Source organism: Battus philenor, unplaced genomic scaffold, assembly GCF_028537555.1.
Source record: "Battus philenor isolate CCGP_79_NKW_IND1 unplaced genomic scaffold, ilBatPhil1.0.hap1 SCAF_19, whole genome shotgun sequence".
In the NCBI taxonomy this organism is placed as follows: Eukaryota; Metazoa; Arthropoda; class Insecta; order Lepidoptera; family Papilionidae; genus Battus; species Battus philenor.
The window spans coordinates 12,236,837-12,263,019 of record NW_027181681.1 but is presented as its reverse complement, the minus strand read 5'-3'; the positions used below and the strand labels follow the sequence as shown (position 1 = coordinate 12,263,019).

Below are 26,183 nucleotides of genomic sequence, written 5' to 3'. Positions count from 1 at the left end.
TGAGATGTGAATCTATTCAGGTCACATCTACATGTAGAATAAGGACTTAATTTACAAAAGTAATTTTTACAGTCTTGATTTTTATTTTTCGTGCTTCATATTTTCTTTCGTTCTCTACAATATCTGTTACTCTTTACATACTTTGTATTACATTCTGTCTTCCTCTTACATCGTCTGCATTCCCAAGATATCACAGATTTGTTTTATCTACCACAGACTTAGTAACTCGTTTATGACTTGCATCTTTTGCTCTGCAAGTTTTATTGTCTCTGTTACTCCTAGATGTACACTTCTACCTGATGCTACACCCATAACTATCATCATCACTGCTTGAAGAGTAAGTGAAAATTGTACAAAAGTAATTATTAAAATTGATTTATATTTATTTAAGAGAAAATTATCTTAAGTAAGTTTTCATATTAAGCGACGTTTTTAAAATAAGTGTTACAGTTAAATTGTATGACATACTAATCCATAACTAATATAGCCTTTAAGTAAATTTCTAATGGATTCAAGCGTTATTTTGCGGAAGTCCATCCTAAGTAAGAAAAGGACCAATATATAGCTACTTCTGCTATGCAGCAGTAGTCGTGCAATAGAGTGCACCGCCCGCCAGCCCGCTGATAAATGCGCGTGCGGCAAACAATGCGAATTACACATCTAACACCGTTTTATCACTCTACACGTGTTTCACCCCTCCACGGGGCAGGAGTAATGTTACACCGATTAGTGCCAAACACAGAGTCCCTCTGTGTCACAGAGACTGCGCGTTTATCAACGGGCTGGCGAGCGGTGCACTTCATTGCACGACTACTGCTGCATGACGGAAGTAGCTATATATTAGTACCTTTTCTTATTATAAGTAAATTTTGTTACTTACTTATATTATATGGACTCACTGGATTAGGAAATAAAATTTATTATTATTATCTAAATGAGAGTTTTATATGACATCTTATTAAAATATGCCCCAAAGTCTTTGTGCATTCTTTCAATAATTTCTTAGTCAAAAGGTTGAGTCTTAATTAGACAGTGGCGCTCCCTTGAGGAGCAACTATCGAACTAACCTGCATTGAGTTCAATTAATACATTATTTTATCCGTACACCGACCTACCCTCTAGTGCCTTTTTGTGACTTTAAAAATAAAATGAAAGATAAACTCTCTTTAAGTAAATACAAGAAATTAAAAAAAAACTCGTAACGCCGTAATGCCTTCAAAAAGTTTACAAAACCTACACGGGTATAGTTGTACACATATATAATAAAGTTCCAAAAGATATCTTATACCTTCCCTCTCTTAGTTTATATATCGCGAAGTATATTAATTTTTCTGTACTGCGCTTGAACGTTCAAATGTCGTTGGCGAATTAAAAAAAAAAACTATTTTTAGTTACCTTTTATAATTTTTTTTACATTGCGCCTACAATATGAGTATGAAAGAATCCGCCACGTGTCAAAAAAGCAAGACCCGGCACTGATAGAGAGAATTCCTTCCGCAATGCCGGTCTCGCGCCGGCGCGTGATATTTTTTATTTGTATTTTTTTATTTTAATTACCTTATATATGTAAATGATAATTAATAATATATGAATCCTTTTTAAACAAATTAAACAAGTTGGTTACTGAGTGACTCCTATGTTCAAGACACTGGCAGTGAAGTCCCGATAGTGAATTGCGGATATCTTTTATACTTTTGTTATAAAAGGGCGGCTCTAGCTCGTGTAGCGCCCGTGTGCAATGAAACCCTGGCGCACCCTAGGCCTGACCCCACCCAACCCCGCGGCTATAACTTAGCTTTGCCGTCGTAACAAGAAAGTTTTTTCATATTCCAACAAGCTATTTTATAAGTAGGTATAGCTTACAGTATGGTATTAGTTACGGCCTTTCTTTTTATGACGGCAGATTAACACTCATTGTTTTTATGCCTGTAGCACATCTCTGTTGCGAAACTAAGCAGCGAACCGCGATAGTTTATGTTTCGTCTTGTGTTTAAAGTTTTATGGACAGCTAAATAGAAGGGAAATATACCGAATTTCTGTTTCGCTGCCTATAGACGCCCACTGAGACGGCGGCGCACGAGTGTATTGCACACCCTCCACTATAGGTTAAGCCGTCCCTGTCGTTATGTTACAGTAAGAAAAGGACCAATATATAGCTACTTCCGCCATGCAGCAGTAGTCGTGCAATAAAGTGCACCGCCCGCTGATAAATGCGCATGCGGCAAACAATGCGAATTACACAACTACCACAGACTCCGTGTTTGGCACTAATCGGTGTAACATCACTCCTGAAGATGCCCCGTGGAGGGGTGAAAAACGTGTTGAGTGATTTAACGGTGGTATGCGCATTTATCAGCGGGCTGGCGGGCGGTGCACTTTATTGCACGACTACTGCTGCATGGCGGAAGTAGCTATATATTAGTCATTTTCTTACTTAGGATGGACTTCCGCAAAATAACGCCTGAATCCATTAATTAGTTATGTTACAGTTTTGTGTGTGTACACATAAACAGCTTGTAACCTATCATTAGTAAAATTCGATATATTGTCAGCGCTATGACGTCACACTTATGACATTGAACGAAATAGCGTGGAACTAAATGTTCCATACTGACACTAACTAATTAATCCAACAACACTGCCAAGCGTTCAAATGACTGAACACATGTGTTGCAGCTAACTCCAAGGGCGTGCCGAACTCTGATTCATTAGATACAATTTTTTCTTTTAAAAAGATACAGATAAAACACATTATTTCATGATTGGAACTTTTAACAGAACTCTTATTGATCGTCTACTTATTTTTTTATCTAATTTAACATAACTCTGCTTCACAATATGTTATAGTTGTGGAGAAGAAGGAAGAAACTCCACAACAACACATGTTTTTATTAAATTTAATATAGATATATACATATACACTTACAAAATAATCAGACGACATCACCGCCAAGGATTCTTGTGATTTAAATATTTGACCATTAAAAAAAATAACGCCAGTGTGAAACTATCAAAGAATCGCTTACCATTTGTCACTTGTACCATACCATAATTTTGATAAAAGAATCAACTGCTACACGCATGATGTCATAGTCACTATTTTCAGAGCAAATTTAGTGTGTTGCCAGTTACATAACTACGCTGTATGAGTAAATAATATATTAATTTTAAACTTTACATCCATCTTTATTTAGTTGTACATAGATATAGATAGATATACAGATACCTATAAATTTTATTATACATGAAGATACAAGAGAAAGAAAAATAGATAAAAGAAGGTATCATACACAAATCGATGTACTTGATTAACAAAGAAACAGTTGAGGTAAATAATTCGTAATAATATTTTTCCAATATATATCCAATATATAAAAAACTTGCACGTTCAACCAATCGAAGACAACCGCTTCGGTTTAATAATCAACAGTAAATGCAAGTCATATACAAAATTATGTTTTCTCCATGATAACATTTCAAACATAACCTTAAAACTAGATTACGCGTGTACATTTAAAAAAAAGAAACAAAAGAATAGGCTTTTATAAAAGTATGTTAGGATCTTGTACGCAGAAAATAAGAAGACTTTTAAGATACTTAGTTTTAGCTAAAGAAACAGTTAGTAAAGGAATATATCTGAAACAAATACAATATATAGTACTATGATCAAAAATTATGGTGAAATTGTTATTTATAACTCCCAGGATTTATGAAGATAGTATTTCTTTTCTCCTAGCTTGTTAGGACTGTCTATAACATTAGCCAAGCGTCTGTTTGTCAAAAGGTTTAACTATCTCCGAGTCACACGAGATGTTTTCAAATGTTTCGACTTTATGATGTGTTGTTGTATTGATGTTACTCGTATAGTTCCGCCCTCCTACTACTCCTACTCCCGTATTCGCCTGATTAGGTTCCGTGCGACTTCTAGCCATTCAGCAAACTCAAAAAGCTAAAGCGGGAACGCCGTTTTGATATGATTGAGAAGATAAATTGAAGACCTTCAAGACTATACTGGAAAAAGACTTTCAAACAGTTTCGAGGACTGCCAAAAGCGAGTAAAGGTGCGTTTTATCTGACGGGATTACTTTGAAGGAATGAAATTGATATGGAAGAATAAATAAATAATTTAACATTTTATAAACAAATTTACCTTACCTTTTCATTACAGTATTTATGTGGTTTAGATTATATTTTAATTTAGCATATTTTTTAATTATGTTAACTTTTCGTTGAAGATGACAACATAGTATAAAAGAGTCTATGAACAGAGTAACGTATCTGTGTCTTAGGATGATAATTTAATATTTAAATGAGGTTTGCTTCGAATTTTGTTTTCAAATCATATCCCACACTTGAATATTTACATACAGACATAAGAATCCGAGACGTGGTCGCTTACGATGAGCCTTATAAGAAGGCTCAAAGAATTGCTCTTTTGCAAGGCATAAAGGCTTTTGCAGTTGCAGGCCGTTGGGACCGAAAGGTTCACGAGTGACGACTAAGAGGCCTATCCATCACCAAAGTAGACTGGCAACATAATAAGGGTCAGGAGGTCCCTGGATGCTGTAATTATGGCGACAATTTGAAGCATTCACCTTACCATCAAGTTTACCAGGAACCATTCACTAATCACATCAACTTATTTAAACTTACCTGTAGTTTTGTCATATTTATAATACACACAGAGACATTAAAACAAACAAAGTTATTTAAAACGTTTATTATTCCACACATTATAAGCAATTTTAGTACTTACGGGTTATATGTGAGTCCTTTAGCTGCAAGCTGCGACTAAGTTAGGAATTATTACGAATGTCTCCTCAGATATATAGTGTCCCATAAATCAACGACAAGCCGAAATCGAGTTATAGTAATAGAGTATTTTTAAAATTATTATCAATTATTTTAAACAAGTACATGTATAATTAAGCCTTTCGTTACCAGCGCTGAAATTAGACGGCTTCCTCTGGACGCCCCGTGTGTGTATCAGCGCCGTATTTAGGTGGCATCCATTTGCCGAATGCGCCTTCACTCAAAATCAATTCTTCGAAAGTATTACATGTATTTGGAAACTAAAATTTAAAATATCAAAAAAGTATCACCGTTATAATAATGTACTAGTGTTAACCGAAAAACATTTCACTTTCAATTTATAAATCAGTACAAATAAATCGAAGTAAACGGTGCGTTGTTTGCAGTGCAAATGTCAAAACGACGGGACTCAAAATATGAATATAAAAATTGGAATGTAGACTTATATGTATATCCCTGTTTTAAGATTTATCATAGCCAAATTAATTACTAATAATTATCCTAACATCCATTTTTAATTTACCAGCAAAATCTTTAAATATATAACACTAATTGTAGAATGAAAGTAACAGTACGACAGATAAGATGATACATGAAAGAGAAGAATGATAATAATAAATATGAATAAATTACTAGAATTAAAAAGTCCCTGTCCCACACGAGATAGGGGAACGAGAGGTCCCCAACAGCGGGGACCATGAAATAAAAAAAATATATATAACACTTAGATGAAAAAAATTGAACATTATCCTACCGCTATGGCGGAACGTACAGCGGTAAGGAAAGGGTTAAGTAACAATGTTATATGCGAACGATATATCTTAGGAGACATCGATACGTACCTTCGCGCAAAAGCCTGCACACTGACACACCTTCAACTGACCTTGATATCTGTCTCGTAGTACACTGAGAGGGGGGAGGTTCGTACCCTGATGTGAGGTGGTAGCGGCGTGGGAGGGCGCTGCTGAGGTGGAGCTCCTGGTGGAATTGCACGGCCTCGTTCCCGCATCGCTGGATGTGGACCCATTCCACGTATCGGCGACCTTTCCTGCTTCAACGCTGGGGAACGAAAGAACATGTTTACACAAATAACACTATATATAAACGAATTGATTGTATGAACTGGCAGTGAGCGTGGAATATTGCACGTTAAACCGATGGGCGTTGGGATCTCGAGTGGCGACCACGAAATGGTTAACCCCCCCACTAGATGGACTTACATAATTAAGATGAGAAGTTACTTTGTGGTATCCATCTTGATAGTCCGTGTTTTATATATGGCCAATGGTATTGTATACCCCAGTGGCGACCACGAGTCGACAGACACGCCCTTGGTCCACGTTGTGGGTAGCCTACTCCCACCACGTGGACCTACGGCATAGTTAAAGTCTGGAAGCCGCTGGATGTGATCATTGCAAGATCGGTCAATCATCACGTGAACTGGAGTTATAGAAAGAGAATAATGCAAAAATAAAACCATATATATATTTAACTATCTCTAAGACTTTGTTCCTTTATTTATTTTTGTTATAATCTATACTATTTATTTTTGTTATCAATGCAACATAATGCAACACTGAGTCAGTCCAATTGTCAAGGAAAAAAATTATGTTATATGTTATGTTGTTAATTATTTACTAAAACCGCAGTACGTTAAAAATGTACATATATATATATATATATATATATATATTATGTATATAGCGGCGACACCCCACTTCTGCCTCACTGCACACATACCTTTTCAGTAGCACTTTTTTTTTCACTTTTTAGCAATTGTAACCGACATTAGGGCACAAAGAAAAATTTAAAGTTTTATAAACAATCGATTTTAACAACTATATATACATGTACTTCAAAATCGAACTCGGTGCAGAATTATAAACTCAGTGTGCCAAATCAAATGCCGGATACTATAGATCGTTAAGATTAGATTTTTAAACTTATTTTAGTATGTATTTAATATTCGTGCACGTTAGTCATTATTTACATCTAAAATAGTTCTAAACATATCATACTATTAAAATTAGGTTACATACAAATTTTAATAGGTTGTATGCAAGCATGGTTTAGTTAAAATTAACACAGGTAATCTAAATGCATCAAATCTTTGTTACATGCTGAGTAAAGTTCTCTTTCTTCGATTTTTTTTTTAATTTAAATAAAAAAAATGTAACCATTCGCATCGCATGCGCATTTCTGAAACACAACATACTTTTGCCATTAAAACCAAATATTTAAATAATGATAACATATAAAATTCGTAAAAATACTGAAACATATTTTTTTTTTATTTTCATAACATGGTACACTAAAAAATTCGATAATGTGGGTTTATTTGTGGCGGAATTTTGCTACCCAAATGGCATTTACAGATTCCGCGAGTTGGAGACATAGCCTGAAATGCTTCTAGCTTAAAACTACTTTTATGGTAGCGAGGACTCCCTTCGATCATTGGCTCGAACGGCTTCTTCTTTTCACACTATGGACCTCCACTGCAATGCATAGGTCCACCACAAAGATCGCCACGACGGTCTTGTCCTGCTCGGATCCAGCATCTAGGTGGGAGGATTACTTGGGATACACCCCCTCCCCCTTCCCCTCTACGGTGGAGCCAAAACTCGGCATGACAAAACTCTAAAACCAGGCTCCAACTTATCCACACTGACGAGTTCCCCAGTGTAATTGGTCCAGATTCAGGAACCCGAGATATAAGTCATCAAATACTTCAAGACAGTAAATACTGTCATGCAGATGCAAGTAAAAAAAAATCTTAAAAAAAACGTAATTAGACAAAGCCACGGACGCTAATGTCAATGGAATAAAAAAAAATACACGTAATTTTTTTTAAAATCAACTTTTTAAATTCATTACATAAATCTAGTCATTCAGCTAATACATCTTGCATTATTAAACCGTGTACATTTGCCTACAAAATTCTTCATACATTTTTTACCAATCTTATTTTATAGACAAAATTTTCCAACATATATACTAAGCGCTTGAATATTTTTTTTTTCTAGCAACTCTCTTTTGTTATAAAAAAATAGGTTCCGTATATGCACTAATAAAATTAACCCGGAGGAAAAATAATATATTTCACATGCGTGATATTTTTCTATACATGATGATTGAATAACACTGAGACAAAAGTTCTAAGTTGTTACTTTTAAATACCAAATTTTTTTTTCTTAAGGATTACGACCGGCCAATAACTTCTGGCAGTACAGTCTTTAGGGACAGATAATAAACAATAATTAATTTTAATACGTAGTAATTTAAATTTCGAAAACGCTTTTGCTTACTGTACATATCATTATGCTATTTATTTCTCAAACCTTTAATTTTTGGGTATAATATATATAGAGCGTACATTAATTGACAGAAAAATAGCTATATATAAAGCTTTTATATCTATACCTGATTACTCTGTATATCTACAGGGTGTATACGAATAGACGGGTACAGTAGGAAGCAATATTTAAACACAATTCATGCTAAAACCCAATTCCCTTATCAAAGGCCGCCACACAATGATTCATGTACATCTAAAATTAACAACATGTGACCACGTTGCCTGGCGCCATACTTCTCTATCTCTATCTAAAATATGCCATTAGAAAAAGACGTACGTAGAAATGTAAAAATTCCTATAAAAACGCGCAAGTTATGAGCTGACAGCGTGTTTAGTGATATCGAATATATTATTTTGTCCGACGAGGTAGACAAATGACCTTGAGAAGGACATCGAATGACGTCAGAGTAAGTCTCGTTGACTCGTTGATTTCACAAGATGGAATCAGGGATGAGAAGATTCGTAGTGGAAGGTCGTAACCGAGCATAGCCTCGTGTGAAAATTGGAATAGTATTGGGCAGACTACATATCGTGCAAAAAAAAGGCCATAAGATTCTAGAGTTAAACCATTGAAATGATATTGGGCAGACTACATATCGTGCAAAACAGAAGGCCACAAGATTCTGGAGTTAGATCATTGAAGTGATAATGGGCAGACTACACATCGTGCAAAACAGATGGCCTGAATATCCTGTATTAAAATTTCTATAATAAAAATATATCACCCGCTGTCGCTTATCGCTTACACCGACGTCGAGTACAATTTGACCCAGTTCCTCAATTGCTGTATTACCTAATTTGTGTATAAAACCATATGGGATGACAAGGCCCGTATGGCCCTAAAACAAGCGTAATATCGTGTTAAATGTTTACGTAACTTACATATGGTTCAACCGTTTCCACGGTACAACCGATATACAGTACATAACATTAGAATACAGAACTATACAACAGATGATTAGGAGTAAATTATTTGAATTTATGACATCGTTCAAAAACCAGAATGACTTTGAACAAAATATACGAAAGCAACCAATATGGCCCAGTGGACTGGCAAGTGGAGGTTGTAGTGGGGAGGCTATATACCGAGCAGAACATATGGCTGTTTATGCCTTAAGGTTCTGCAGGTACTACTGGCCGGCAAGTGCAGTATAAAACTTCCACTTTGAATATACTTTGTTAATCTTTTGAAAAAACTGCATTCAGACCATTAGGAACCGTTCCTATTAGAAATCTAAAGTATGGGGGAGGTGTCTACCAGTGAACTTCCTATAGATGAAATGATAAGTAGTCACCCAAAATAAATACATTTAAAAAACTTTTAAGTTAAACGGTTTTTTGATACCCATATAGTGGTGGTTGTGGAAAAATATGTACCTAGTCCGCCATATTGGAACGGCGTCCATCTTGAATTTTAAATTTTGACATAATCATCGTGTTTTACTAGTGTAGCCCTTTAATTTGATACCCATATGAAGGGGGTTAAGGAAAAATGTGTAATCCGCCATTTTGTATCGGCGGCCATCTTAGATTTATAATGTTATTGATTTTATTACATTGTATTGTCATCTAAATTAAATATGTGTACCAAATTTCAGATCAATCTGACAAAGGGAAGATGCTTAAATTTCAATTTCTAATTTTGACCCAAACAAATAAATTCCGTACGGGTCGAACTAAATAAATCCGTTTAAAAATTAAAAACTTCGTAAAATAAGACATATTTAAATTTCTCAGAATAGACCCCCTTAATATTGAATAGATATCGCATGGTCAATCGATAATTTTAGTTCTACAACACTCGCCCACTATTGTGCAAAGCCGTGCGATGGGCAAACATTCAAACGTCACGTGTTACGACACGTCGCTAGGTGACATTCCCACTTAGAGAAGTTTAGTTGTGATTAGCACACGCTTTTGAAACCCTTGAAACTGAAGATGCTTAACCAAGACGTTGTAGCTGTTTCTTAACGCCCACACCCCACGGGGGGGCAATTCATAAGCGGACTCGACACCAGTTTAACCCTTTCGCTTTTATATATATACTAGCTGATCCCGCAAACGATGTTTTGCAAAAAAAAATTGATATTTTAATTTACAAATAACAAATAAGGGTTGATCGTAGAGGGGTGAAAATTTATGGTTGTATGTATTCTTGTATGTTGTATCATAAAAAAATAAAAACAAAAGATTTCGTTAAAAAAAAAAAAAATTTTTAAGTGTGAACAACCTTTATCACTTAGGGGTATGGAAAATAGATAGTAGCCGATTCTCAGACATACTGAATACGCATGTAAAATTTGGTAAAAATCGGTCAAGCCGTTTCGGAGGAGTTCAAGTTCGAAAATCGTGACACGAGAATTTTATATATTAGATTTTTATATAGATATATATAGTTTAAGTTTAACCATTCAACTAACACTTGGTATATTATATATAAACTTGAATATGAATAAAAAAGTAAAGCAAACACTAAAATATACAAATAAAATAAATAAAGTAGTACCAATGTAATAAACAGTATAATATAATATGATAAAACAATAAATGTAATGTTGCAAAATAAAATAGTAAGGAAACCTAGAATGTAGTGGTTGAGGATGGATGTATAACTAATGGAATGAAAGAGAAAGACTGGAAAAATTGTAGAACGAATGAAACAGTACGACAGATAATATGATACATGAAAGAGGAGAATGATAATAATAAAAAAATATATGAACTAATTATTAGAAATATAAAGTCTCTGTCCCACATGTGATAGGGGACCGAGAGGTCCCCATCAGCGGGGAACATTAAAACTAAAAAAAAGACTTGTATATTATAAATTAAAATCTATGCATATGATTAAATTGATAAGAAAAGGATCAATATTTAGCTACTTCCGTTCATGCAGTGGTAGTCGTGCAATGAAATGCACCGCCCGCCAGCCCGCTGACCGCCGACTCTGTGTTTGGCACTAATCGGTGTAACATGGCTCCTGAAGATGCCCCGTGGAGGGGTAAAACACGTGTTGAGTAATTTGGCGGTGGCGGTTGTGTGATTCGCATTGTTTGCCGCATACGCATTTATCAGCGGGCTGGCGGGCGATGCACTTTGTTGCACGACTCCCATTGCATGTGCGGAAGTAGCTAAATATTGCTCCTTTTCTTACTAATGAAGTTCAGTGACCTCTGATAATCCTTTTAAAGACACAAGGAAAGTACAATGACCGAAAGAAATAATCAAGGCATGCAAATAAACATGTAAGACAACACCCACAATCGAGACGAACCTCGAGATGAAGTAAATATTGCTTCAAGGAAATCTTTGATATGTAATCAAACTTATTTGCTTTCGACCTTAACTTATGATAATATCATCATCATTTCAACCATAACACGTCCACTGCAGATGATAAGCCTGAACTATAGCTATCCAATAGAACTACTTCGCCAAGTGCACCTGGACACGATACAGGTGCAGATGTTCACAGGGTACTTATTCAGGTTTAAGTTGAAGGAGAGTTCCTCATACTTCTGTGTGACTTTTGATAGAGCAGAAGCGAATAGATAAATAAAGCATTGCCTCCCTGACGGTGGAGAATTGCCCCTCACTCTTGGGGTACTGGAATAATATTGTGCAGTACTTAAAGAAAAAAAAAATACTTAGAAGGAGGAAAAACAGATTCCAGTAAAATAAATATGCGCTGTTTAAAGCTGTTAAACAGCATTAGTCGCGCAATGAAGTGGACTCGGTGTTTGGCACTGGTCGGTGTAAAATTACTCTTAAGGATGCCCCGTGGAGGGATGAAACACGTGTTGAGTGATTTAACGGTGGTAGTTTTGTTTCGCATTGTTTGCCGCACGCACATCTATCAGCGGGCTGGCGGGCGGTGCACTTCATTGCACGACTACTGCTGCATAGCGGAAGTAGCTATATATTAGTTTCTTTCTTACTTAGGATGGACTTCCGCAAAGTAACGCCTGAATCATTTAGATAGTTATGTTACAGTTTTGTGTGTGTACACAAAAACAGCTTGTAACCTATTATTAGTAAAATTTGATGTATTGTCAGCGCTATGACGTCACACTTATGACATTGAACGAAATAGGAGTATGGAGGCTGCATGGCGGAAGTAGCTATACATTAGTCCCTTTCTTAATTAGGATGGACTTCCGCGAGGTAACGCGATCTATTAGATATTAAAGATTGATATGTCATGATATAACACAGATGGTAATATTTTTGATGAACGATTTTATTTCGTTTAAAAAGATCAAGACCAGGTTGAAGTATATCGTATATGGCTGAATAAGACGCGACATTATAGGAAGTATTTCTTCTCTTAGAAATAAAGTTTTCTGGCTGATTGTAAATATAAAAAAATCAAACGATATAAATTATAGTATTTTGTGTATCCATTGCCTCACAATAGAAACATTTTCACATACCTCTGTTAAGTGTGTACATACATTTCAGGGGCGAATTGCTTCAGACAACTTCATTGCGAAATAACATCGACTCGTCTAAGCGTTGAAATACCTTTCAAAATTCGTCATAATTTTTTTAAAGCATTTGCAATCGAACCTTCATTAAGTTCCTATCATCATTCACAGATCTATATAATGAAACTAATTATTTGTCAACATTACTATTACAGAAATTAAAAAATTACGCAATTACACTTAACACCGACATATAGGAACTTCCGCCTATCTGATAACACGTTTGATAAATGTCTCTAAATCAAAAATCTATAATATATATATATATACACCACATCCTATATATACCTCAATTACTTTCATATTATATGTCATATTTTATTGAATATATAAATATTCAATGCTTATAATAATGATTAACGCGAACCGTGCCAGGGCAATTTTTGAAGATTTTTTCTTCAAGCCGCGTGGGGCATATACGACCCACACAATAAAAATTTAAAAAAAAAATATTTAAGACGTATACTTTACACTTATTCAATGCTGAAAGCTATAATTAGCGGAAAAGAGTTATAAATTTTAATATGAATTACGTACGCGCATGCGTGATGTGAAGTTATCTATATTCGACCCTATTTAGACATTTTTTAAGATTATTTTATTTTGCAATGAAAATTGCAAATGACCTGAGCGTAAAGAGAAAGAAATGAAGATTATAAAAACAATATTATTACATTGCATTTATACTTTACATTTTTTTAAATACCGAAAGAATTTTGTACAATATCTTTTTTCTAAAAAAAAAAACAACTGTCACTGGCAGAAAAAAAAATTCGCACGTAATTTCCCGCGCATTTTTGGCGCCAAACGTCACGCGCCCGCGGCCCTCGTCTCGCGACACGACCTTAGCGTGTGACAATATGGCGTTGAAACTTTTGTTCGCGCAAACAACTAAACAGGGGCCGGCGGAAAACTGGTCTCGGTCGCAATGCCGCGTACCAAATCGCGTACCATGTCGCATACCGCATTGTGAAAGCATCAACTGTTTACATTTGCCCGCTAAATAAATTATTACATACGGAGACGTGACTTCGCTCCGCCATTAACCAAACCTTCCGACGTCGCTTATAAATTATCTTCATATCTATATTTTTACAATAAAAATTTTAAATAAAGAACACAGCCAAGAATTAAATTAAAAACTACAAAAATATAATACATCCATAAACCAAATGCGCTGTCAACGAAAAAAAAATCAGCTAAAAGATGTCGACAATATGGCGGTCTCTTTCGCAGACAACTATTTTAAAATTTCCGCAATCCCTTAAGAGTGCAAAAATCGAAATGATGGTCATTTTCATGATATAATTATAAAATACCAACAAATTACGTTTCTTGTAAATAGACTTAATTTAAAATATATCTAATGATCTTTTTTTAAATATTAACTACGTAAAAATATATATCTAGGTTTTTAAACGGTTTTATTTAGTTCGACCCGTACGGAATTTATTTGGATAACAATTAGAAATTGAAATTTAAGCATCTTCCCGTTGTCAGATTGATCTGAAATTTGGTACACACATTGAATTTAGATGACAATACAATATAATAAAATCAATAACATTATAAATATAAGATGGCCGCCTATACAAATTGGCGGATTACGTATTTTTCCTTAACCCCCTCAATATGGGTATCAAATGAAAGGGCTACACGAGTAAAACACGATGATTATGTCAAAATTTAAAATTCAAGATGGACGCCGTTCCAATATGGCGGACTAGGTACATATTTTTCCACAACCACCACAATATGGGTATCAAAAAACCGTTTAACTTAAAAGTTTTTTAAATGTATTTATTTATATATAATTTTTTTTTCGTTTTTGATCGGATCTTTCTTCTCCCAGCTGCGAGGCACGACAGCGTTTTATAATTATTTACAATTTTTCTTACATAATTTTCTCTTGTGGGTAAATACAGCTAAAATTTTATGTTTCAAAAATAGCTAATCATGGTAGAAAGAAATAAGTACTTGTTATAACTTCCGTAAGTATTAAAAACCTTTGATTATTTATCTGTTAACTCTTTTTGCAAGTGCGATCCAAATCAGTTTGTTGTTTTTATTCATTATTGTATTATATCTTATTTATCATAAGTATATATGTTATATACATATGTTTGTTTTGTACACGTTAACTACCTATCATTTATACTTCTAAATTTTACATAGGATGCCTGTAAGATATTGTTTTGTGTGACAAGACCGCCCATTGTACTTTTTTATTATTACGAAACTATATATATGTATCCTAGCGGGTACAACAAATAAAATAAATAAGTCCATTGCCTTTCTTGAGGAATTTGTAAGTGAATCAATAAAGTCATTAGTAAACATGAAGGCACACCGAGTAGTCAGTTTAACTGCGTACTCAACACGGTGGCAAAATACTCCGTAGGTATACATATCTACCTTGACGAGCATTCATAAATTAGAATATATTTCGAATTTCAAATTTGTTCCATTTTTGAATTTCTATATAGCACATAGAATATACTAGAATGCGCTCGAATATATGTCACGTCGTTTTGCTGAGAAATATTAAAACGAATCCAACGAGTAATTTATAGTTACATTATTAAAATTAACTATTTTATATACGTAGTATATCATAGCAAAAGTGAGACAGATAACAATTTATTCCATAGAAAAGTGCATTCCACTATAAGTTTTGATATAAACTATATATCCGCTCTATGATATTAAAATAATAATAAAAATGATAGATTTTTATTTTTAATTAAACAATAATTATGTATAAAAGAAAATATTAGCATTGAACTATATCAATTCGCATAAATGTTATCCTCAAAGACATATATGTTTTTTTTATTAGATATCCCCGCTGAGGACCCCTTGTACCTTTATATATTGTGGGACAAGAACTCTGTTTTTATTTAATGATTTTCGTATGTAATATTTTTATTTTCGCACACTTCTATCGTTCCTCCTGATTATTTATTATTTTATTTTCTTTTTTACTCTTTCATATCCATTTTTCCTTTTACTCGACACCATTCTTTATTCTCCTTATACCTTAACTATTACAATTTTTTTTTTATTCTATATCAAAGATATATGTGTATATATATATATGTGTGTGTGTTTTTTTAACGTCTCCGCTATTGGGAGCCTTTCGTTCCCCTATATTATTTATGGGACAGGGACGTTTTATCTTTTAACGATTCACTTTCTTTTCTTTTGTATTTACATGCTCTTCTGTCATACATTCTACAATTTCTATCTTCGTTTTACTTACTTTCTACCGTTCATTCATCGTCACTATTTTTGGCAGCCCGTCGACACAAACACACACACACATGTATATATATATATATAATCTTTTTCTCCGCTAACATTAAGGCGTGCCGCGTGATATACAGGTACCCTGTTTTTTAATTCTCTCTCCACTTTTCTGCCCATAGACGCTTAAGGCGAAGCATAGGTCTCCCTTGACGGGGGGGGGGGGGTATATCGTATAAGCAACGTTGTCAGGTAGGTTGGCGATCGCTTTGTGATATTATGGTACGTAGAGAACACCCTTGGCTACGCAATAAGTTAAATATATATATACATACATATATATAAATTTATATATTAAATACGTGTTAACCGGACAATTTAAAACCCATATAGATTGTACGTATTTACATGAGCCATCTTGATACTACTATTGTGTGTGTGCGTGAATTTAGCATAGAGGTGCACTGGAACCGCGCCAAATATCTCAAAGACCAATGTCAACGGAGTGTGGCTGCAAACACTCCAACATCTTATTCGATAGCCCTTCTCAAGTTTATAATGTCGTCTCTTTCAGACTTGATAACATTTTAGTGAGAAAATTATTATTAATCTACACGCAGCTTAAAACGATAGAAGTCTAAACTAGTTTAGTTTCCTTGCAAGATGCCAGGTTGCATGATAAGATAGAAGAAGAGAAAATCGCCTCATGAACCTCATGAACAAAGAGGAAAGCCGCCAGATCTTTCTGGGCTACTGTCGAAAGATAAGAGGGAAAGTAATAAAAGATAATAAAACCAAATAACAGTAGAAAAGGAAAAGGATGATATGGATATAAGAAATAATAATATTGAAGCAAAAATAAGAATTTAAAGAATTATAAAATGTTTAAATAAATATAGAAAACAAAATAAATATTGTAAAGTAGCAGCACGGAACAAATGGAGAAGGAAAAGAGGCGATGTAAAAAAGGTACAGGAATGGAAGTATGGGTGGTGAAATCAAGCAATACGACGTCAAACATTAAACCCTAGTGCTGTCTCGCTCGCACAGTACTCACACGCAGACCTGTGCGTGTTCACTCACCCACGAGTTGTACTACCCTAATTGTATAGATATAGCGGCAAAATAAACAAACTTAGAAACAATCCAGAAGAGAATCAAGAACCAAATCGATCAGCAACAATCGACTAGCAATATTTAATACAGTGTTTCTTATACGTTCTACGAACTTTTACTCATCGACCTATCTTCTACAGAAGAATGTGAAAGAATAAAGAAGAATAGGCGAGTGTTTTAACCCTTTCCTTACCGTAGTCCGTTCCGTCTAAGTGACGCTGCTGAACCGGGCATGCGCGCCGCGAAGTGTACACATTGCATGGCGGTAGGCTGATATTCGAATATTCTAATTTGTGTAACATATTCAAAGATTTTACTGGTATATTAATTAAAAACGGATTTTAGGATAATTCTTAGTAATTTATTTGGCTGTGATAAATCTTAAAACAGGGAACTACACATGAGCCCGCATTACAAGGCCGGCTTACTCCGGCGCTGGTAACGAAATGGTTAAGACGGATATAAGAGTGAGAGAAAGAGACAAGAGATTTACAAGAGGCATCCAAAAACAAGTACATAAAATCTACTTGCAGGGTTTCCTTATTCCAGGACTTGCACCGGTGTTATGAGCGTCAAATGGAGCAAGATTTAAACTAGTTACTATTTGATATTCGTTTTATTTTTATTTAATACGCACGCCTTTCTCAAGTTTTATAGAAACAAAAATGACAAGGTTGAAAACGATGAACAGAGGTAAGTCTACTAAGATAGACTAGTTATTTATATACACCAGGGATGAGCAACCCGCGGCCCTAGAGGCAAGTAAATTTTAATTAATTTTTATATTTAAAAAAAAATGCTAGAATCAAGGCTTTAAATATAATAAAAGTGTCTAATTAGTTATAAATCGGTTGATTACGAATATAAATTACGTTTAGAACATGGTTTGAACCTTGAATAAATACTTTATTTTTTTCTTATACTTTAGTTTTTTTCATGGCCCACTGTTTTTGAACTGCGGCCCTCCGACCGAAAAAAGGTTGCTTATCCCTGATATACACCAATACCTCGCTTTGCGTCGTTTCGTTTTGCGTTTTTTTCGAACTTGCGTCGCTGCTTAATTAGTACTAATTTACCGTGCGTCGTTAGATTTTCGAGGTTGTGTTATTTTGGGTACGAGTCTTTAATTTTTTTTTTGATTATCCTTTTTTTCTAAAAGATGGCAACACTTTTGTTTCTAATTGCGCCATGCCATCAAAACTCGGGGATTCCCTTTTTTAAAATCAACGCTATTTAAATACAGTTTTATTTTCACTTTTATATTATAATTGAGTTCAGTTTCAATTATGTAGTGTGATGTGCTTTTTTTAAAAGAGAATAATAAATTTATATAAATATTTACGTGTTATTTCTGGATACAAAAAAGTTTTTATTTTTCCAATTTATTAAATGGCAGAGTTACATTATTTTTGTTTTTTTTTTAATGTTTTCTTTGTTCTATTTTCTTTTTAAAAAGTAGCATTTTCGTGACCCTGAAACCTATTTTCGATCTTGACATGGTTTGCTATAGAAAATCTTAATTCACTTTGCGCCGTTTCAATTTGCGTCGTGTTTTTTTTGGAACGTAACCACGACGCAAAGTGGGGTATTGGTGTATACATTATGAAATAAGTTTTTTGTCATTGAATGTAATTTGAATTCAATATGCACCGTCTTGATGAAAACAAAGAAACAGTAAGATGCGAGAGATAGCTTCAAGGCTTTATTTCATTCGTGGTTCTCTATAGAAAGAGAAAATTTAACCTACAACCACCCTTACACTGTGGAGTTTCCTTAGATGCTAGGATCGAACTCCTCTTGTTCTCTTTATTTCCCGAGAATCATATACCAGATCTCATCAACGTTACAGTGAATGTACTTAGTAAATCTGCGTGCTTCGTCTTAAACCACATCGTTCATCATACGAGTTGTTGGTTTGATCAACCAGCGAACAAAAAACCATCAAAAATAAAAAATACAGATAAATAAAAAAATATTTTTAAATAAAGAAGTGTGAACATAGCCCTTGAATTAATACATTTATATTTCATATGTAATTAATCTTTAAATTTCACAACACTTGTTTTATCGTCTTTATCGACATTAAAAAAAAAACACGAATTGATGAAACACGCATAACTTGAGTTATTTATATTCAATGTCTTATGTAATATAACGACAAGCGACATTCTTTAAGATATTTTTTAAGTACATCTATATAATAGGTACATTTAAAGACAAAAGTGTTTAATATATTTTTTTTAATAAAAATTAGTAATTGTGGACAGATTTCATTCAAACATTCTATTATTATATTAGACACTCTGTGTTTGGCACTAATCGGTGTAACATAACTCCTGAATATGCCCCGTGGAGGGGTGAAACACGTGTTGAGTAATTTGGCGGTGGCGGTTGTGTAATTCGCATTGTTTGCCGCATACGAATTTATCAGCGGGCTGGCGGGCGGTGTACTTATTTACACGACTACCACTGCATGTGCGGAAGTGGCTAAATATTGGTCCTTTTCTTACTTATTCTATTATTCATCGACCGCAAGGAATACCCCTCTTCCAAACATGGCAATGACAGATTTTGCACTACCCGCAACCAATAACACATCTCGATCTACCCTCTCCGAGTTTACAGGTTCGTATTTACCTTATTTACTGCGAGAACCAACCAGAGACACACTTTATACGAAGAGAAAATAATAACCTTTTTCTTCACAGAATTACGCACTTCGTGCAACGCCCTAAAGTGTAACAGGTACACGTTTATATTGTCAGGGGCGACTCTAGCTCGTGTAGCGCCTGTGTGCAAACCCTGGTGCCCTCTAGACCTGATCCCCATCCGCGGCTATAACTATTAACTTTGTCGTCGTAACAAGAAAGTTCATATTCCAACAAGCTATTTTATAAGTAGGTATAGCTTACAGTATGGTATTAGTTACGGCCTTTTTAATGACGGCAGAATAACACTTATTGTTTTTATGCCTGTAGCACATCTGTTGCGAAACTAAGCGACGAACCGCGATAGATTCCAAGACGATGATCTTAGCTGTCTCAGGGAGCGCCTCCCGTGTGCATCGCACACCCTGCACTATTGGTTAAGCCGCTCCTGTATATTGTCATCACAGAGTCCCAAGTGACGCAACTGTGAACCCTTCATGATATATATATATATATATATATATATATATATATAAAAAGATAGAGATAAAATTCATTTATTCAACATAGGAACTTTTAATAGAACTCTTATTGATAGTCAACTATTTTTTTATTTATTTTATATTTTGACTGTACTCTGCTTCGCAAGATGTTAGTTATAGAGAAGAAACATGAAGGAACTCAACAAGAACACATATTTTAATAGAGTTTAACACAGATTTACACATATACACTTTATCAGATATAGCCTGAATGAAGTCAAAATAATCAAGCAACATCACTGCCAAGGATTCTTTTTTTAAATATTCATTTATTAACTAACAAGCATTTTAAATTAATTTATTTTAATACGCACTGTGAATATATAAATATGTAAAAATAAGAATAATCTCTCTATTTAAATGTTAAGTCATTGACAACCAAAAATTCACGTCATTGAAATATTGGTTTATTGATTAAATATATATTATAAACCTTTTCCGTTAATTTACTTTTAATACGCGTTTGAAATTTTGTGAATGATTAATGGGTTTTGTAAATAGTTTTTCATGGTACATCCCATACTTTTTTGATAATAGTAATATGTAACTTTGACAACACATGCGTTCCGTAGCGTTCCATGTGTAACGGTCATGTGATTGCATACTTATCACAGTTTAGTTGCGTTCAATTTAGAATTATAATTTTTTAAATTTATTTCTCAATAATTCAGGAATCTTATCGTAAAGGCTTACAGAGTTACAGTGGTCAACAAAATTGTTACTACTTGTCTTCATACAAGATTATCCTAAAAGGGATAAACAACAGGTTCCAAAGAGCGTGGAGACGGTCAACATAAAGCACCGCCCGGACTGCAAGAGGAAAACCATGGTGAAGAATAAGATCTAGAACTAGAGAAGCAGCGTAAAACTTTGGCAGCTGCTGCCCCAAATAACATCTGGAAGGACAAAGAAACAATGTACCCAAAACACACAGACCTGTCACATCCAAGTGGAGCAAGAAAACGGTGGAGATGGTATCATTAAAATTTTAATTTTAACCATGTAATCCAGGGATAAACTACGAGCGGGCCGCAAGTCGCTTTTGGCCCTTCAAATATAGGCCCACAAATCTTTTAAAATTAAATTAATTATATCGATTTTCACCCATCAATATAAAAATAATTAATTATAAAATGGTAGTACATAGCTGTAAATTTAAAAAAAAAAATTTTTCCCACTCACCAAATTTTATTTGAGTTCTAGAAAATTTTCGCTTTCGTCCAGAAATGCAAAGCAAACGGTATCTGTATTCGGAATTTCGTATGTTTTCGAAAAATTTAAAATAAATTTTATCATGAAATTAATAAAAAATAACCATCGGTCAATGTTACATATACTATAATAATTTTGATGTTTTATTTCTAATATTTATAATAAATAATGTTTTTTTTTAATTATTAATCAGTATTCATTTTAATACCGGCGCCTAAAAAATATTTAATTTAAATTGGTCTGTTGATTAAAAAGGTTGGTCATCCCTTCTGTAGCCAATGTAGCTGTAATAGCCCAAGTATAACAGCATTGACATATAATAGTAACAAAAAAGTTTATATATCAATAATTATTAATTGATTTTAGAATTAGTACAAGCAAACCCATGCATGTTAATCCACAATTATAACATAACTAACTGTCTTCGAATGTCCAGGAGTTGAGCGCAGGATGGTTGCTCAGACTTGAGAGTTGCACACCAAAATGCTCCTTCAGACATGACCCGTTGCTGTTCTTCATTGTCTCTATCAGCATCTTGGTTGTCTTTCCCACATTCTCACTCCGTTTCAGGAATGCTGCTATATCAAGGCCACATGTCTGATTGACAGCTTTCCGGCACTCAATTGCTAAGTTTGGAGACAACTTCCCACCGACTCCTATTGCTGAACTGCACACTTCATTGACTAACTCCAACACCGCTATCTCTGTCTCGAACATAACTTCGCAGCATCCTAACACATTTAAAAATACAATATATTTCATTAGAATGTATTTCAAACAGCAACAGATAAAGCTACCATTGTTCTGCAGATGAAATTTGTATGTTTGTGTTTTTATGTTGGTAGCTGCTATTGTGTTAACTTTAAAAATTCTGTTTAATTATTTTTATCTGTATGCACACTGTTGGTATCCTGTACCTTAATAATTATTTTAAAAAAAACACTTTGACACGATTTTTTAATTATGATACTCAATTTTTCTTAAATATCTATTAATTATAATATGTATATAACAGCCACTTATGTATATTTTACCACACATGTTGTTTGATAGTGGAATGACCGCTGAATATAAGACATGCTAACTCACTACCTATTTTTAAGAAAATGGTTAAGAACTATTTACTAGATCTATGATTATTTATCTGTTAATTCATTTATTTTTCTCCTTCTGTTTCTTTATTCTTTCTGAGGCAAGTGCTATCCAAATCACTTTGATGTTTTTATTTATTATTGTATTATATTTATAATATGTATTATACCTTAATTATTATCGGTATATATGTATTATGTTTTGTACACAGTAACTATCTATTATTTATTTACTACCTTTTCAATACTATGGTTGCCTGTAAGAGATTACCTTGTGTGATAAGATCGCCCACTGTATTCTTTTATTTTTTATTATAAAACTATTTAAATGTATCCTAACATGTATAATAAAGAATTATAAATAAAACAAATTAAAATAGTGATCTGTTATGAACAGATTGGATATTTTGAAGCCCAAATACTTTTGTTAATAGATGAACATGGTTTCAATGATAGATATATTAATAAAAATGACAATTTTCAAAGTGGTTGTTGTTTAAAAATTTTTGTTAAAAAAATTTCCTACATTACTTTTTAAAATAGACAAACAGATATAACTTCTCAACATTCTTTGAGTTTACTGAATTAGTGCAGAGTTCATCACATTGAAGGGAGAGCCTGGTGTGGTGCACTAGCCTAAAAAACTAAGCAGTAAAATTATGGGATTGATCCACCAGACTTCTCTTCCAACTCAACCAAATTTTAAATTACTCTACTAATGCTGCTTTAGAAGCTTGTTCCAGAAATAATCTGATTTTCTCTCTTGACAGATCAAAATCTTTTATCAGATACAGAGATATAATGATATCTTATCTTATTATATCTATTAATCCTATCTTCCCTCATTATACTTAAATTGAAGTAATGCATCCAAATATCCTCTTTTCCTCATTATTACTCAATGATAGCTGCAATACATGTTATTAAAATTACCAAAAAAAAAAAACAATATTTATTTTCCTCAAGCTTGTTTTTTTGACATTACATGATAAGACCTATTATAAAATTACAATGTATTAATTTTATCTGTTCTTGAATAATATTGAGTAGATAGAATAATACTATAACACGGAATATCTTGCTATAGCTGAAACAAAATTTTATATAATTTTTGATAGTTCCATCAAATAAACTGCTTTTTATATAGTTAAATTTATATCCACAAAAATACCATTTCATTTCCATGTTTAGTCCACAATGCTAATTCTTTTAATTAGCACAGTGCAAGGAATTTTATACCACATAAATTATTATCCTTGTGTTATCTGCAAGTGTATATTTGTAATGTAAAGGTCAAATGTATTTATCAAAAAGTCATAATTTTAATTATAATTTAAAAAATATAATAATGAACAATGAGACTTTATATTTTTACTGTATTAATTAATTCTGTGAGGTAGAGTATATTAGGTCCTGAAAAAGTCTTTTTACAATCAGTATGTATAAACTTGTAGTAAAATCTCTTTGATTGTACTATTTGTAACTAGCTGGTTTTAGTGACATTAAAAAGTTTACTTTAAAAAAAGGGAAAAAAATCAATTTAAATTTAAAAAAAATGTGTTCTTTATAGACCTTATGTAGTGTCAGCACAGCATCATGTCAGTACTAACAAGATGGCCAAAAGTCATTGAACAAAATTGTAAGTATATAGTATATTTTAATGAAAATAATGTTTGAAAAAAACATATGTCTTGAATATCCACACAAAATTTGACAGAGCTTTTTCCCTGGCCTATTTTATAGATTTATTAATAAAACAAGTAAGCACTTTATCATTTCACAATTATCAGAGAACGATTTTTGGAATTTAATATATACTTGCTCAACTTTAAAAATTAAAGTGTAAGTGGTTTTTATACAAAATATGTTGTGATTATATTTGGAGCCATTCCCATTAAAAATACAGTTTCTGCAAGACACTGAACAATACTGTTTCTGCGAGAGTCCAGTAGAATTTGTATGCCATAAAATTGTATAAACCAATAATTATCAAGTTTCACCTGATAATATTATACTAACATCAGGTGAAAAAAAAATAACTTTTTGCTTATAAAAGAGATATGAAATTATTATATTACTAATGAAATTAAATTTTGTAGACACATAGTAATGCTAAATAAGACTTATTATTCAATTATTAAAATTTATAAATATCTCATGTACTTTATAATGTATGAGAGGTAAACGAGAACTAAATAACATGAAAGAAGGACTGCATATATTTACACATTGATGCAATCATGTACATATTTTCTATTGGTTAAACAAGTACCCGCCTACCGGATTCCAATCAGAACTATTGTAAATATGATTTCTTAGTGTCAACAATTGGACCGAGGAATATTTGCTGGACATACATCATTCTCGCTAATTGTACATTGCTTCACTAATGTATTTTTCAAGGACAACATTTTTAAATATAAAAATATGATCAAGTAGTTTATTTTATACTTTTATTAATGTCTGTTAAATATACATTTATCTTTCGGGTAATTAATTTTGTTGCTCAAGTAATTATTTTCGAATTTATATTCGATTATTATCGGAATTAAATTGACAATTGATCGGCCCCGGAAATTAGGATATATGATAATGTATAAAAATTAGAATTTAACGTTTAATCTATTCGTTTAAACAATTGTAATTAACCATCGACGTAATTAGATTTAAGCGTGAGTTGAGAATGTCGCGTACATCGCGCGCTCTGCTATTGACATTGAGCTAGAGTTATAAATACCGACATTACCTGCGTCCCGGTCGAACTGGTTGGGTTTAAGCTGCTCCTGGGTGTGGCCCAGGATCAGCGGCGAGAGGATCCTGGGCCACAGGACGGCGAAACACCCCACAACAATCACTAGAACGAACATCGTCTTACGCGGCCCCAGCACTTCGTCGTTCGCCATTCTCTCGTGTTATTCGTATCGGTTCGTCACGCGCGCACGGAGCCGGTCGCACTCTACGGGAACATCGTCGTGTGTGAGTAAAAATAAATATCCTCCGCCGAGCACAACTGCATGCAATGACAGCTGTCAGACGCGCCCTTCCCGCCGCGTTACGGGAGCGACCGCAATTTCTCTACGGGAGCGTCCACCTTGAGTATCTTCGTGCGTAGAACGCCGGTGGATTGAGCTGGCTCGATGTGACACAGCCGTATATCAAAGTCAATCAGCTATGCCGACATCTTGCCTTCCCAGCCACCGGCCTGACTTCCTTTTTGAATTTCAGTCACCGTTGTTCAAATATTGAGTGAATTAATGTTTGGCGGAGCGTGCGGCGCCCGCGGTCCTCGGTACAATATGCTTCGGCGCGGAGGCGGCACCGGCTAATAACCCTTCCCCACCGCGGCGTGGTCTACACGCGCTCAGATGAATACCAATTAGACACTCAACGTAGGTACTTGTTAAACTAGCATACGAAAAAAAATACTCCCTAAACTTTACAAACGTACATTTCCGTCGAGGTATTTATGGGCAAGTGTGAGACCACACCGACAATACCATGTAGTGCTATGAAACTTTCCGTAAATAATACACATGAATCCAATGACAATTTTACTCGTTCTACATGTCCGGATTATTAAAACAATTTTATTTATTACATATAGAAATACTAAATGCTTTATGTAAAATTTTCAAAACGTTTCAACTGACAGAAAAAGTAAATATTTGTCTTAC

General features: G+C 33.9%; 1 protein-coding gene across 5 annotated transcripts in view; it reads right to left on the bottom strand.

The window, feature by feature from the left end:
- Positions 1-25,758, bottom strand: part of RIC-3 (RIC3 acetylcholine receptor chaperone) — a 52,626-nt gene extending 26,868 nt beyond the window's left edge. Inside the window, exons 1-3 of one of the 5 annotated variants that reach the window (XM_068764020.1) lie at positions 25,256-25,758; positions 21,838-22,149; positions 5,696-5,871 (exon numbers count right to left, since the gene is read on the bottom strand). In XM_068764020.1, coding sequence (XP_068620121.1) covers positions 5,696-5,871; positions 21,838-22,149; positions 25,256-25,412 — 645 coding nt within the window. In that variant the 5' untranslated portion in view covers positions 25,413-25,758. The remainder of the gene's footprint in view (positions 1-5,695; positions 5,872-21,837; positions 22,150-25,255) is intronic. The other 4 variants (XM_068764019.1, XM_068764016.1, XM_068764018.1 and 1 more) reach the window with 4 other exon arrangements.
- Positions 25,759-26,183: the final 425 nt, after the last annotated feature.